General features: G+C 47.2%; 1 protein-coding gene and 1 long non-coding RNA gene across 2 annotated transcripts in view; one reads left to right on the forward strand and one right to left on the reverse strand.

Moving 5' to 3' along the window:
- Positions 1–7,677, reverse strand: part of WNT4 (Wnt family member 4) — a 62,022-nt gene extending 54,345 nt beyond the window's left edge. Inside the window, exon 1 of the mRNA XM_029578277.1 lies at positions 7,007–7,677. Within this exon, the coding sequence (XP_029434137.1) occupies positions 7,007–7,083 (77 nt within the window). The 5' untranslated portion in view covers positions 7,084–7,677. The remainder of the gene's footprint in view (positions 1–7,006) is intronic.
- Positions 1–16,625, forward strand: part of LOC115076628 — a 231,145-nt gene that overhangs the window by 45,200 nt on the left and 169,320 nt on the right. The window lies entirely within an intron of this gene.

Below are 16,625 nucleotides of genomic sequence, written 5' to 3' on the forward strand. Positions count from 1 at the left end.
AAGAGAAAAATTGTGTCCGCGGGAGAGAGGAAATTCTTCTCTTAATGCTGGTTCGTTCTCGTCTGATCTTCTCCCCGAGAGCAGACTTAAGTTTTATCACTTTATCAGCCCTGCAGACTGCTGTGCAAACTGGCAAAACAAGTTATTAATGCTCTCACTAGAAACGTGCATTAAAATGGTTTACTGTTGTATTGAGACCAGGAAAATGAAGAGATTTGGGGGGGGCTTTGAAATGTGGCACCGGACCTCTGTTGGTTCCGAAAGCTTATGCGGAGTCGGCTTCAGCTCAGAGGCTCCCTTGTCATCCACGCTACCCCTGGCACTACTACATCTCGGGCCACAAGAACCCAAGAGTCCTCATTTCCTTGCGTGCTGGGGCCTAAGTGATTGTTATCCCTCGGTGCTGGGGCTCCGGCCAACATCCACCGGTTCAGCCTGAGAGCTCATCCACCCCACTAAGAACCTTTCCTCCCCCCAGGCCGAGACACATGAGGTGGTGGAATAGCAAGAAGGCAGAAGAAAGAGTTTTATTTTATCATCTGTCTTTCTGACTGCTTCACAAGGGGGCTAATTGACTAAGGCTTTGTCGTCCCTCACGTTTTGTGTCTCTGGAAAAAAAAAAGAAATCTTGATCAATCAGGCCCTGCTGATGCAGGCAAGACAGATTAGAGAGAGACTCTATCCTTTCCCCTCCCATCTTCACCATCAAATTCTCAGAGTACGTGCTCCGCTCTCCTGGACCGGGCATGAGGACCATTTGGCCCGGCCCAGTTTGTCAGTTAACGCCCAGATGGGCAGTGCCACCATTGCCCCTGGCAAATGTCAGTCAAGGTGTAGTTAGCTCTGTGCCTTAACCCACTGAGAGAGCGCGAGGAGCTGCAGGGGTTCCTCGCTTACAGCTTCTCCCCATTCTAGTCGACAGCTGAGGGATAGCCAGGTTTCCATTAATGTTCTCTCCTTATCTTCCAAGGGCAACGATTCCCCCTAGCCCAGGAGCAGCCAGCTTTGAAGGTGGAATCCCCCTGGCATCTGCCCTTGGAAGTGGCAGGCTAAATTAAGTCATAAAAATTCATGAGATTCTAATAAACTATAAATACAAAAAAAAAAAAATTCATGAGATTGATTTTTTTTTTTTTTTTAAAGATGTCATTTGCTAAGTGCACTGGCCCTCTAGGTACAGGGCTCTGCCATGATGACCGTCCTTGGCAAATCTTTTTCTGGCTCCTAACTTCCAAGTCTCACGGCAGTCATCTGCTGGAAATCCCCCCCCCCCCGGCGAGGCAGGGGCTGGCGTCCGAAAAACTTCCAGACCTGTACCGACTTTCCAAACTAGCCCAGATCACTCTCTTACGACTTTTACATGTGAAGGACAGGCAAACCTCAACGACAACATCGGACGGAGTGGGAAACCCGTTCACTTCCAGTCAGGATCCTTCCCCAGCAATCCCTCACGGCTCGGAGGACAGGATTTATGGAATCCATCCCCAGTGACTGAATTAGGACACAGCCGTGTCTGTACGTTCCAGATTTTCGGAAAAAAAAAATTAAAAAAAAGAGAGAGCTGTCTTTTTCTCCTGCTTCTCATACGGAGGAGATCCGGAAAAAAAACAAACCCAAAACCAACCTAGCTTCAGAAAGGCCTCAACCCTATGAATTTCAGAGGATCACAGCCCTCCTCCCACAAAACCAACACCCCTAAAATTATCTAGGGGGGGGACGTATATTCTCGTGACACAAAGCTGAATGCTCCCACCCTCTACTCGAGTTGGCCCGGCAGACCTTCCCTGCAATATGAGAAGAAAAAGCCTTACCAGATTTTCGGCAGGAGTTTTACAGAATCAAGATTCGGATGAGCTAAACTTTATTTATTGGTGTCTGAGCACTTCTAAACCTGCTCCCAGCAGATGATAAATTTTAAAACAGAAACACGGTCTAAGACTATAAGGCAATACAGACATAAATGCCATGTACTGTAGGAGCAGGCCACAAGATTTTTAGGATGAGATTCTAACAAAAAAAAAAAAAAAAGTGTTTGCTGAAATCACTCAGCTGCAAGCCAGTTCATCTGATTCCAGGTCCTCCAATTATATATATATTTATATTTTTTTTTATTGCAAACTGGCTCTATTTTTTTCAGGATACATTGATCCAGTTCTGATTTTACATCCACCTCCTGCATGGGCATGCAGTTCCAGTGTCCCCTACTGATTTCTCTAAGAAAAGCAAGACTACACGTCCATGCAGATGGTGGATGTTAAACCAGGACTTGATCAGCCTGTCCTGAAAATCTGGAGCCAGTAGGCAACCTCGCAGGTGAGACAAATTCTTTGCTGTCTGGGGGAAATGTATTGATCATTTACAATTGTATGCAAAAGGTTAGGCACCTCCTGGTCAAACTGTGTGTTTCAATAAACCTCTAAGTGAACAGAAGCTGACACAATCCCTACATGGTAGGGAGTTAAACACAAGGGGGGGTTAATATTCACTGATTGGATAAACTTATCCAGCTAACTTTGGAGGGATATTCAGCAGTGCAGTTGCACTATTGAATAAAGATAGCTCTCTTAAAGATTGCTGGATAATTTTATCCAGTCATCTTTAGGACTACTTTATGGCACAACTAAAACTGGTCAGATAAGTTATCCAGCTAACTTAACTCCGCCCCAGAACACCTCTATGTACTCCAACTAAATTTTAGCATGATAAGTGGGGGAAATAAATATTGAAAAGTTGGCATTTAGCCAGATAACTTCTGAGTTATCCAACTTCATGCTGCTGAATATTGACCCCCAACATCTTTCTGCAATTTTTAATGCAAAATTACTATTTATTATCTGATTTTAACAAATTGAAAATAATAAAACAGTGAATATGGCATGTGCATACCCTTACTGTTGAGTCATTACTTTAGTTATAAAAATGTGTTAATAAGGCCCAAATGAAGATAACTGAAAATGGAGGTAATTCACTCTTACAAAGCAGGGGAAGACTATAAAAAAATATCTAAATGTTTTCAGCTAGCAATTTCAACTGTCAGAAACATTGTTAAGAAATGGAAGTTACATGGAACTGTTAAAGACAAAAATTTGGAATATCAAGAAAAATCTCTGATAGCACTGCCTGAAAATTGATCAGATCTGCAAAACAGAATCCACAGATCACTGCAAATGACCTGAAGAAAAGTTTAGCTGGCACTGGAGCAGTTGTCCATTGGTCCACAGTACAGAGTTGCTTACACAACAATGATCTGCATGGGAGAGCTTGAAGAAGAAAATCTTTCCTATGACCTCATCACAAAAGTGATCATCTAAAGTAGGCAAAACAAAGAATTTGGACTGATGAAAAGAAAATGGAACTGTTTGACCACAACTATACAAAGAAATTTTAATTTAAAAAGTGCAGAAATATTTTGTGTTTTAACTTTCTACATGGTACAGGTTGCATTTGTTTCTGTTCTCTTAGATACTCACTGAATACACATTTGGGCTGAGGTGCCTACAGTTTTATGTACAACTGTAGTTACCCCCACTGTCACACAGACTTCTGACAGCTATGTTGAGCACCACAAGTGGTCAGTTGCTAAGGCCACTGGAAGTGGTCAGCAGTGACCTCTGATTATTGACCAACACATGTCAGTTCTTGATCTGGGGTGCAGAGATGGTTGGGTGTGGGCTCCCTGTCAATCTTCTTCCAATTCCTTTGGCTGTTGCCCTGTTTTGACTGGCGATCTGTGTGATTGGCTCCACTTTAAGGATCACTACATGGCTTGCAGCGGTGAAACTCTCTCTGCAGGGGCTGATGCCCTTGGGGTCCTGCAACTTTTGGACAGTAATTCTGTCATCGATTCTATTTACAAGGACAACTTTGCACTAAAAAAAAAGAAAAGATTCTAAAAACTAAAAGCTTGCAAACACTTCACTTGTTGAAACAGACGCTGTTCAAAATGACTAGAAAAGGGTCGGCACACTTGGGCTTAATATGTTACATTTCACTCTGGCCTGAAGAGGTTTGCATTTCGGCTTCATGGAGTTTAACCCTGCTTTTGAAATTCTCCTTCTGGATAATGATCCGAGTTAAACGCTAAACTGGGACAGTCTCTGGATAACTGCATACCATCTACTTAATTCTTTTCAGGAACTTTCTCATACAGAACAAGCGGCGCCTCCCATCCCAGTTTCTGGCTTTGCGCGTTCTGCCTGCAGCAGGTCCCAGGCATCAGCCAAGGGGAGTGAAAATTAAAGGTTTGCCTTTTGCATCTGATCATTCGCTACACACATCTCCCCCCCCCCCCCCCCCCCCCCCCATGCCTGGGCTCTCTGGCTGGACCCCACGGGGAGGTATCTGGGACCTTCTGTGCTCGCGGCTGAAAGGAACATCGAGAGTACCAAGCTAGTCAAAAGTACCAAATCCTCTCCTGCTGGCCAGAAAATGTATCTCCCAGAGGTCCCAAGACACCTGAGAAGGTTCTCAGGCACGTCCTCCGGCGATTCGCCCCAAGGAGGAATGTGGGCAGCAGCTGTGCCTGTGGCTTTCTGGTTATGGCCATCAGGACTATGACAGCCGTCTCGTGTGGTGGGAAAATGCATTCATCCCCTTTCTCTCTCTCCCACTCACCCAGCAAGAACATCTGTACAAGGAAAGCCCTTCCCAATACCTTTCTAGCACTTGTGGTGGGGACAAGATAAAAGGAACTAAAAGGGAAACTTGGACTTTGCTTTGCAGCGGCAGAGCACCAGGCACCTCGTCGACAGAACAAGGGCCACTGAAATCAGTGTCTCCTCCCGCGTGCTGGCGCAGCTCTAACCTGGCCCTGTTACCTGAGGCTCAGTCGAGCGTCTGAATAGACGCAGAAGTCTTAAAAGGGGTCGGCCTCTGCCCCCTCAGGGTCCAGCGCTCTTATTTCGTAGCCAAAAAGTCAACACTGTCGCTCCAAGTAACATTTTAACAGCGGGAGTACCTGATCCGGCATGGGGCGCGCTGCTACCGATTTACAAAATCCTGCTGCTTACACGAAGCCCGGTTAATTTTAATTAAGGATGTGCATCCTCTGTAAGCAGAGATTGAACGGAGTGGGAACCCAGGTCCCTGTGCTAACAGAAAGAAAATAATAATATTCCTTCCCCGGTGGGCGAAGATGGAGCCTGTGCCACCACCAGTAATTGTCCAGCTGGGCTCAGCTCCACCACTGTCGCAGGAGCTGAACTGAAGAGCCTGCTTCCGTGGAGCTGCACAGAAGAACCAGAGGGGCGAGTTCACCGTGTACCTGCTTCTAGAAGAGGGATGCCAGCTGGCTCCATGTCGTATCCAACAGGCAGCTCTGCTCCTGGTTTTACCCTGGTGCAAGCAGGGACTTGTATTTCCGCTGATTCACCTGGGACAATCAGAACCACAAGATCCTGCTTGCAGCGGGGTTAAAGCAGGACTGAATTAACCTGCTCCTCCTGCCACGGAACCAGAACCCCTAAGTGTCGTGATGCCCCCTTAAAAAGTCGGCTGCAAGCTGCTTGGTTCTTCACGTGGAGCAGGAACGCAGGTGGGAGAGACAGAGAGAGAAACCCGAGGGGAGAGAGAAGAGCAGAGTCACACACTGAAAGGGAGAGGAGCAGAGACGCAAAGAGGAAAGGGGAGACATACACAAGGAAGGAGGGGAAAGATAAAAACAGAGATAAAAGGTCAGAAAAGTAAAATGGGGGGAAAAAAAACCCCTCAAGAACTTCTCATAAAATTGCCAAAAGAGAAGTGTCCTAAAATCATGTCCCTGATCATCATCCTACGCAAGGCAGGGAATTAGCAGGAGGAGGGAGGCATCACTGGGTCGGACGGCCTGCACAGGGTGGTAAGAGCAGGCACTACCCAAGTCTCATGACTGGGAAGACATCCCATGCAGAGCAGAAAGCCAGAGGATTTTTCTGCAAGCTGTTGAAGCAGGTTCCTGCATGCGAGCCCTCCTTCACTACTGCCCTCCTAACCAAAGAGCCGCTGCTTCAGATGTTCCCTCTCCTCTCTCTCTCTCAGATTAAGCTGGTATTATGTCTTTCGGCCATCGCCAGTAACCTGCCTTCAAAACAGACCTGACAAGAAAGAAAGCAGCAGGCATTACCCACCAAGGGAGGAGGGCTAGAAGGACCCAAGGACCCCGGGGAGGGAGTGCCAGCAAAAAAAGAAAAAAAAAAATCACCCTTCCACTCCAAAGGGTTTTTGTTTCAGGTGCCACTGCCCTTGCAAAATGTGCCTAGAATGAAGGCGGGGTAGCCAGAAGACAGGAGCTGTAATCTCCGCTTCTGCCACTGGTCGGGACCATGGGCAAGTCGCTTCATTTCCCCAGTGCCTCTGGTACCCGCTTTTAGACGGTAAGCTCCCCGGGGTGGGGACTTGTCAGCATGTAATTTTTGTTTTAAAGCGCCCTGGTTTCGGGTGCTGTCTACAGATTGAAATAATAACGAGAGCCAGGGCTGTGGCCAGCCTCTTCCCGAGGGACGTGGCCGGTTCTTTCCAAGAACAGGGATGTCAAAAGGAAACCTGAGCTAACCTAGGTGACGCCTCGCTGCTGAGTTTGTCTTTCACTGCCTGCGATGTGAAGTTCCTAGAAACAGCCTTGACCGAACCCTTAAAGCAGAAAGCAGAATGTGGACGGCGAGAGGAGCCAGAGCCAGCTCTGCAGAGAGAGAGGCTTGAGGACAGGGGTGGCTCTTTAACAGCCCCTCGGCTGCTGCTCTCTGGTATCCTGCTGCTCTTTTCGCACGGCAGAAAGCAGGACTACGGCTACCACCATGCACTGGGATGTCAAGTTACAAAATAATAATAATAATAATAATAAATCCCAGCTTGGCTAAAGGTCTTCCTGCAGCGAGAGAGAGAGAGAAGCGGGGCTCCGGCAGGTCCTGTGCAAGTCCCGCAGGAATCGCTCCACCTGCCGCTGCAAGCCGAGGGAGGGAGGCGCTGATCCCCCCCCCCCTCCCCGGCGCTGATTTCCCCCCCCCCCCTCCCGCCTGCCCGGGTTACTTACAGCCAGTTGCTAGCGTGAGCGGAGAAGGCAGCCAGGATCATCATGAGCAGGGGGCTGAGGAAGTATTCCGGGCTCATGGTGAGGGGCTGCCGGACCCGGGGCGCCTCACGAGCCTTCTTCCTGCAGGGGGGGGGGGGGGGGAATCCTCAGGGCCGGGAGATCTCTGCAGCGAGGAGCGGGAGCATCGGGACCACCGGATCCTCCTGGCCGAAGAGGCTCTCGGTGCCAAAGATCCTCGGTATTGGTGAAAAAACCCCCAAAATCTTCGGTTACAGGGATTGATTGATTGCTTTTTTTCCCCCCCCCGTTGTGGGGGGGGGGGGGGGAGATCCTCGGTGCTTTATTGCGCAATATTTCCAGCAGGAGAAATCCTTTGCGGCTAGGGAGCTGTCAGGGCGGGGGGATCGGGGGCGGCAGAGACCCTCTCACGGTGGAAAGATCTTCCATGCCAGGGCTCCTCACTGGCACTTGAGGCAGAGCAGCACCGTATTCCCCATGAAGCTGCAGCCGATCAGTGGGCAGGACTTCACTGTAAGTATGCAGGGAGGGGAGGGGGGGGGGGGCGCTCCCCGGGACTCTGCCCCTCGGGGGGGGGGGGGGAACCTCTGGCAGCAGGTTGCCAGCGGCAGGGGGGGGCCCCCGCGATGTACTGGAGATGCACCTCCTGCCTGGGTCGGACGCCGAATGTCAGCTGGGCTCCCCAGTCCCGGGATGGAGCGAGGAGGGAGGCGGGCCCGGGGCAGGGGCCGGCCCCCGGGGGAGGGGACGCCGGGAGGCTGCGCTTCCCATTCATTGCTCGCCCGGCTCGCTGCGGCCAGGGCACGGGACCCCCGGGGGGGGGGTTCCCTGCTGCCACGCTGGATCCACGAGGGGCCCTGCGGGACTGCCTGCTCGCTGCCCTAGGCGAGCCCCCTCCCTCTGTTACTGGGATACTTCCCCCCCCCCCCCATAGACCGTCCCGGCGCGACCGGCCGTGCGCACCCGTGCGATTGCACAGAGCGGCGGCAGCAGACCCCGTACTAGCGGCGATCGAGGAAAGGCGAGAGTCCCGCCGGCAGGAAGCCCGTTTTCCGGCTCTTCCCCGGTATTCGAAACCCGCGGGGCTACTACCTGCTCCCTGCTGATCGAGCGCTGCCCGGGAACGGCAGACAGGAAGTGCAGGGCCGGCACAGGAGGAGGAGCAGCACGGGAGCCTGCATGGAATTTGTTGCCAGAGGATGTGGTTAGTGCAGTTAGTGTAGCTGGGTTCAAAAAAGGTTTGGGTAAGTTCTTGGAGGAGAAGTCCATTAACGGCTATTAATCAATTTTACTTAGGGAATAGCCACTGCTATTAATTGCATCAGTAGCATGGGATCTTCTTAGTGCTTGGGTACTTGCCAGGTACTTGTGACCTGGTTTGGCCACTGTTGGAAACAGGATGCTGGGCTTGATGGACCCTTGGTCTGACCCAGCATGGCAATTTCTTATGTTCTTATGGGTTTTATGTGTGTATGTGAATGGGAGCCTGCATGGGTTTTGTGTGTGTGAATGGGAGCCTACCTGGGTTTTATGTGTGTGAATGGGAGCCTACCTGGGTTTTATGTGTGTATGTGAATGACAGCCTGCATGGGTTTTATGTGTATTTATTTATTTTGGATTCTTATATACTGACATTCTTGTATGATATACAAATCATATCGGTTTACAATACAACAGAACAATCGCGGCAGAGGCGTGTATATGTGAATGAGAGCCTGCATGGGTTTTATGTGTGTATGTGAATGAGAGCCTGCATGGGTTTTATGTGTGTATGTGAATGGGAGCCTACCTGGGTTTTATGTGTGTGTGAATGGGAGCCTACCTGGGTTTTATGTGTGTGTGTGAATGGGAGCCTGCATGGGTTTGGTGTGTGTATGTGAATGGGAGCCTACCTGGGTTTGGTGTGTGTATGTGTGAATGAGAGCCTGCCTGGGTCTCGTGTGTGTATGAATGAGAGCCTGCATGGGTTTTATGTGTGTATGTGAATGAGAGCCTGCATGGGTTTTATGTGTGTATGTGAATGGGAACCTACCTGGGTTTTGTGTGTGGAGAAAGTTTGTGCTTCCCCACTAATCCACAACATGCTCATAGTGACTGGAAATTAAGAGTTTTCAGGTATGGAAAATGGCAAATTTCCCATCCTTATTAGTTTTAAATCTTGGGTGTCTGTATCTGCCATTTTGAAATAGTTTACTGCTGTTTTGAAAATTAAAAAAAAAATTGTATGAGCTCTTAATTGTTGGATGTTATTCTATTCATCAGCTCGTTGGAAATATTATTTTTATTAATATGGCTTTACTAATATGATTAATTTTTATTTTCCTTGATTTTATTGTTTGATGAATTATTTATGAGGACTGGTGATACAAATATTACCACATTGCCTAAATTATCATTTCAACATGATGTGAGTAATACTTCCTTGAAATAAGGAGGAAAAGACCTCAGAACTCACAGGCATAGTTCAAACCGAACTTAAAAGCATGTGAATAGGTGATTCAATCATTGGTCTAAAAAACCTCCCAAGCGACCTTCCTGAATTTTATTTTACAAAAAAAATTTTTATCATGATTTTTTCTTTATGATAAAATGAGAAACTTATCTCAAATTTGTTTAGACCAACCTGAAGCAGGTTGGTATGGGATACAAAATACAGTAACAATTCCCAAAGTTGTTGACAATGAAGGCTTCATACTAACACATCCCACCCCAGCTCCAGTTGACCTGGAAGACCAATGGAGCAAGAGGAACCTGTTGGGTCAAGAAATTATGCCACAAACTGTGCCCACAAAGGTTTTCTTATAAACTGAGAAAAAATATTATTTTTTTAATGTTAAAACATCCCTTTACAAACCTCCGTTCAGACTGACCTCCATCATCCCTGACAGAGGTAACAAATTGACATCTGTACCAAAGGGAAATTGTATTTATTTATGGATGGATTTATATGGCACCCGTGACTAAGGCGCCTTGTATACAATTTACAAAACAAGTTTGTCAGAATTTATTTATTTAAAATATTTATATCCTGCATGCTCCAATGTTTGCAGCAGGTTACAAAACAAACTTTCACAATAAAGAACAAAAAATATCTTAAAATCAAGATCACGGATCATTCATGACTTAAAAAAAACAACAGTACAAGAAATCAATTGGATAAGAGACTGGTAAGCGTAGAATGGAACTGATGGAGTTAGAAAAAAGCGAGATTGAAGAAATGTATCTTTAGATGTGAGCAGAAAATGGGCAGTAATGGAGAATCTTGGAATTCTATAGGGAGATTAATTCCAAAGGTGTTCAAGGTATAGCGAAAAAGTCGGACTGTGGGGTTGTTTTAAAATTGGAAAATAACAACATTGGTTGGTTCATTATGTATCCCTCTCCATTCGTTTCATTTCTGTTGTTTTAGTGCACGCGAAACAGTTTCAGCACGTGCTGAGACGATTTAGCATATGCTAAAACAACAGAAGCAAAGGGACACAAATAGAAAACTAAATAAAACGAAGGAAACATTTTTCTATGCACACCCTGAGGAGATGGCATGAAAAGTGTGTAGTGAGGCTTGTTTGGCGTGGAGCATAGTGGGAAGAGTCCAGGATTGGGAATTTATAGGGATGGACCCAAAAAACAAATCGGTAGCCGATCCAGTGAGCTGTATAGCAGTGACGACAATAGGGATCGGATAAAACAAGCCCTTTATTGAAACGCCCGACTCTGGCCGAGTTTCGCTCTTTGCACAGAGCTGCCTCAGGGGCAATTAATGAAACCAGGACTTGGAATTGTCAATGTAGAAAGTAGTTGTCAGCATAGATGAGTTCATGCGAAAACAATTTGATTTTCCTTATCCACATAGAAGAGCTACAAATAGCAACTGTAATGTCAAACACATCGATGTGTATAAAAGCCTAACTGACGAGCAATGTCACAAAATGTGACATTTTGTGACAATAAAGGGCTTGTTTTATCCGATCCCTATTGTCGTCATTGGGAATTTATAGGGCAGGGATGGCCAACTGCAGTCATCAAGAACCAAAAACTGGCCTGGTTTTCAGGATATCCATAATAAATATGCATGAGATAAATTTGCATGCGCCGCCTCCATTGTATAAAAATCTATCATGAATATTCATAGTGGATATCCAGTAAACCTGGCCTGTTGGTGGCTCTCAAGGACTGGAGTTGGCCATCCCCTGGTATAAGGCAATGAAGATCGTAATCGGAAAAGAAAAAGCGGGGATTGGAAGGTGCTAGGTCATGAATACACTGTAAGGGCAATTTTCAAAGTGTCTTGCATATCTATAAAGATAGATATAGATTCTAAAGAGAGAGAGAGAGGATGCTGGGTTATCATGCATTAATCTCAGTTTAGCAGCACTCTTGGTGCAGATCTGTGTCTTCTGGTTAGCAGGTTAGGTTACAGCAGTTAAAAAGACAACGGGATCTGACAGACTCGTCTACAAGCTACAATCCTTGTGACTGATTGGCTAGGTAAATTCCATGGCCTTAAATCACAGACTAAGCTGAAGTCATTTGAAAGTTATGGATCCGAATTTTATTAACAGACACTAAATCCAGAGGAGACCTTCATTTCTCTTATAGAAGTTAACTCCCACTTCAGAAGCATTTCTTATTTTTACTTCCAACCAAGAAGATCCTTGATTCTTCTGCCCAGTCTCAGAAGAAGCTCATTGGCTCTTCCATCTGCTCTTAAACCAAACGATAAACGGAGAAAATCTGCTCTTCCATCCAGTCAGAGGTATTTGGTTTTCTTCCATTTAGTTTTAAAGGAGGGTTTCTGGCCCTTTCAGTCTCAGATGAACATCTATTGCGTTCTACGGCCTCAGAAAAGAGATGGTTCTGAGTTAGAGCTCACGGGTTCCTCCATGATATCTTGGGGAAATGGAAGGAGCCTCTAATCTTATGTCCAGTCTCAGGGAAGGCTCCTTGGTCCTTCTGTTTGGTCTTGGGAGATGGCAAACATTTGCACTTTCCTGCATGTTCCCAGAAGATTCTTGGCTCTTCTGCCTCGGCTTAGAGGGGATTCTTGGCTCTTCCAGTCGGGGGGGGGGGTCATCTGTGTATTTTTCAAATATTCTGAGCATGAAGAGGGCTGAGTCTTAGATGAGGGCCTTAGAGTGAGATCCTTTGCTTAGCTATTCAACAATAACATATATATTCAGTTCAGAAAAATGAAATTAAGTAACCTTTTCCTTTCCCACTGAGCTACAACTGGATAAACATATAAAGCAAAATGCCAGAGGTCACCCGTGTTAATGATAGAGCCTGGAGTTTAGAACTCACAAGGAGGCACCCGCCCAGGCTCAAACCCCATCAGCCTGCAGTTTATTTCTTTAGTCGGTGAAATTCACTGTTTCTGTTGCCTTGAGAGATGGAGCAGCGACAAAGAATCCAGTTTTGTCATGCTTCTCACCTTTTTTTTTTTTTTAAATTATTTTGTGGCGTCCGTATCTTTCAGAGGAACAAGTGACTTGGGATGTAAAGGGGGGGGATACTGTTGTGTCGATCTGGATCGGTAACTTCATCCCCAGGGGATTAACGTACGAAGACAGCAGGAGCGGTTGAAAAAAAGGCGCGCACCTTTCACGCCGAAAAGTGTAAATATTTAAGAAATAAAATGTTAGGGCAAAAAAAAAAAAAGACCCAGGGTTTACAATGAAACAGAAAAGAAGTGAGGAGCAAGACTGGGCAAGTCCCCATGGGGGACAATTTTCAGCAGCCCTCCTAGGGTGAGGTCCCCAGGTGCAGACGTATCTGTTATTTCTGTGGGCCGGCTGCACCCAGGAAAACATGCGTATTTGTTTGAAAGGTCTCGTAGGCTTGTACCTTCCCTCCCGTCACCTAACCCTGTCTCCCGGAGCGCCCTGTTTCTCTATAATCTATCCACTGAATAAAACTTGGCTGTATTTACCCTTCTCGTTGGGGGTGGGGAGAGGGGAGGAACACGTCTCAAACACAGAGGGTGCACGCCTCCCGTCCTGGAGGGGCCGCAAGCAGATCTGGTTTTCAGGACATCCACGCTGGATATGCCTGAGGGAGAATTTGCCTGCACCGCCTCCATCGCAGGCAAATCTACCTGAAATGCAGGTTCACTGTGGGGGTAGCCAGCAACCCAGATCTGTGGGTGGCCCTCCAGGACCGGAGATGCCTAGCCCCGCTCAAACCCTCTGATCCAGCTGGGGGACTCTGGAACCTTTTTGAAAATTGTCCGCGCGGTGAGGAATCTAGCCGGCAGTGCCGCGCTTAAACTCGCCGAGTTGCAACGTAAGCCAAGGCAGATGCTGGCCAAGAGGAGCGGCTCAACCGTTGGCACTCGGCAAGGCAGGGGCGATACGAGTGGGCCCAAATAAGAGAGACCGGGTTTCCCCTCTCACAGGTTGGATGACTTGGGCCTGAGTTTTGTAGGGATTCCCTCTTCTAATGAGCTGAAGAGCGAGGGCTCCTAAGGAAAATCAGATAACCAACCAACCCGCAGGCCCGTCTTGTCTGCTCCTCCTCCCTCCCTACTTCCCTGTTGCAAACGCTCCTTGATTTACTGCTTTACCTTTTACTCCCCACCCCCCCAAAGCACAGGGTCAGATTTAAGGGCAAATGATCAGATGTGGATTTTCCTCAATATCGTTACTTTAAAGTTTTCCGATGTATTTCTTTACAAGATCCGTCTTGGTTCGTATTTGAAAATCCCATAAATAAATAAATAAATACATACAATGTGGCACCCCTAGGCAAGGTTGGGAGACCCTTAATATTTGGGATGCCCCCTCCCCCCACCTCCAGAGTGCCATAGCAGCGTCCCTTTGAAGGGCAGTCTGCGGTGTGGTAACATTTCCGTATTTGATGTGGAGAAGCATCGCTTACTCGGTGGTCATTTATTAGAAACACGACTAACAGAGCGCCAGTGACCTGATGTGCTCCCTCTGGCACTTAAGGATCAGAGCAACCAACATCTTAATAACCAAGTCAGCTGACCACATGACATTGAAATACGAGCTAAAAATTGGATTTTTGTATTTCCTTCCCGGAACAGATTGGGTCATCTTCTGGCCCACGTGTAACTGGTGTTTACCGAAAGTTATTCCTGAATAAATAGGAGATTGTGTTTGGCATTTGAAATCAAAGTTTTATTCCCCCTTCCAGTGTAAATAGGCAACTGGCTGCCAGTTTGGATACTGGGCAAGCTAATCCGAAAAACCAGTTGGCAACTTGTACAGTGTATCTTTCCCAGAAGTGTACAGATGTGCCTTCAGCTGCGTGGCAGTGATGTTTTACAGCGGAAATTGGTTTATTCCTTGGTAAACAGCAGAAAAAGTTGAGGTATTTCCAATTAAGACGTTTGCTTCCTCTTTCAAGTGTGGATCACCAAGTGAATGTTGGGCTTTCTAATCTGGAAAACCAGCTACCAACAAGTGCACATCTGTCCCTCCCTCCTCGGAGTTACAGATAATCGTTGCCCTGCTTGGAGGTAGCAGCCTTGCAATATGGGACACGGGTAACAGATGTGCTTAAGAGCTATGAAATGCTCGATGTGGCAATGGCATTTTATAAGAGCAATTCGTGTATCTCAGAATAAACAATATAAATTTGGGATCTATTTGCGGCAAACAGTTCATTTGTTATTGCAGTGTGTGACTAGCCAGCTGGCAGTCATTTCCAGGTGTCTGTTCATATCCTGAATGACTTACTAGTAATTGGTTTGCTTTTTTATTCTGCCTCCCAGAGTTTCGTGATGAATGCAGAGAAGCGTGGAAGGGTGTTTTACTGCAGTAAGTAATTCATTTATTCGCAAGCAGGAGAAATAGCTGAGCTGTGTGTGCACTCAGAACTTTTCCTTCTCTATCCAAGGAAAATAAGCCACGGTCGGCCAGTTGGCCACCAGCCACTTAGCGTCAAAGGGCCGACAAGCAACTGTATCTGTTTTACCCCCCTTCTGGACTGATAAAATGTGCTTTGGTCAGTGAGGGATTTTTTAAGTTACTAAGTAATCTGTTATTGTTAGGAAGGTAGGCAGGAGATTTGTATTGGTTGGTTTCATGTAGGATAGCCAAATGGATGTTCCTTTCTTATAGGAAATGGCAAATAGGAAGACCAGAGATCAAATGAGATCTATGGCATTGCACCACGAAGTAAACTGGGCAAGCTAGATAGGTCCTGGAGTTCTTATCTGCTGTCATATTCTATGTTTTATATTAGCACGTAACATAGGAGATGAGGGCAGATAAAGACAAACGTCATCCATCTCATCTGCCCTGCAAGTATTTTAAGTTAGTAGTAACTGCTGCTCCGTGCAGGTTACCCCCAAGCAGGACTGTAAACTTTAGGTGTAATAATAAAGTTACCCCCATTTGCTCATTTCCAATCTCCAGCCTGATCAGGGATCCTCTGTGTCTCTCCCACGCCCTTAAGAACTCCCATTACCGTTCTCGCCTTCACCTTTTCTGGGAGGACGTTCCAGGCATCCACCAGCCTTTCAGTGAAGAAATATTTCCTGACCTTGCTCCCGAGTCCTCCCCCTCGGAGTTTCCTATCGTGACCCCTAGTTTTACAGCTTCCTTTCCCTCGGGAAAGGTTTGATTTTTGCGCATCGTTCATTCCTTTCAGGTATTTGAAACTCTCTCATACGGTATCTCCCTGTCTCTCCTCTCTTCCAGGGTACATATTAAGCTCCTCCAGCCTCATGTCACATGGCTTTCCACACAGACCCCCCACACACATTTTGATGGCCTCTCTCGGGACCGCCTCCATCCTGTCTCTATCCCTTTTGAGATGAGGTCTCCAGATCTGAGCGCAGTGCTCCAGGTGAGGCCTCACCAAGGACCTGTACAGGGCTTGTAGCACCTCCTCTTTCCTGCTGGTTATACCTCGCTCTGTGCAGCCCAGCGTCCCTCCGGCCTTAGTCACCGCCTTGTCACATTGATTCGCCACCTTCCGGTCATCAGAAACTACGATTGATGGTCCTTTGGATTGCAGGGATACCTTCTTTACATGGGAGGTCTTATTTTTAATTACAACCATATCAAGATTAATCAAAGGCAGTTCTCAAAGTAGTATGGGAGGCAAAACTCAAGCTGCCCACATTTCCGCAAACTCCAAGGGTCATTTTAACCCGCGGTGTTCGTCAGCAGGCCCATGGCTGGGCCAAGCAGTACCCCGGGACAGTCCAACCGCCAAAGCCAGCAGCAGATGGCAGAGCCCCCCTCGTGTGTGGCGGTTGTGGCTGGCCCAGGTCCTCCCTTAAGACGACGCGGCCCGGAGAGCTCCCGCTGCTGGAGCAGCAGCAGGGCATGCTGACGCCCCCAGCCTCTCAACAAGGCGCATTGGTGCTCGGCAGACCCTGGCACCTCAGGCAGTCGTCCACCTCACCCACCCTCCTGACAGCCCTGCTCGTTGGAATAATCAAAGCAGAACTACGCAGGGAGCTTTGCTTTGATTACTGCCTGCTTTATGTGTAGGTAACTTTGAAATACGTGAATCGTTTTGGTTTCTCAAAAGTGTCCACGTAAGTGTGTCTTCTCAGCAAGTCCCGCCCGGAAGACAGATAAACGTTGTCTGTGCTGCTGACATATGGGGGTGATTTTCGTGTACC

Source organism: Rhinatrema bivittatum, chromosome 15 (assembly GCF_901001135.1).
Source record: "Rhinatrema bivittatum chromosome 15, aRhiBiv1.1, whole genome shotgun sequence".
NCBI lineage: Eukaryota > Metazoa > Chordata > Amphibia > Gymnophiona > Rhinatrematidae > Rhinatrema > Rhinatrema bivittatum.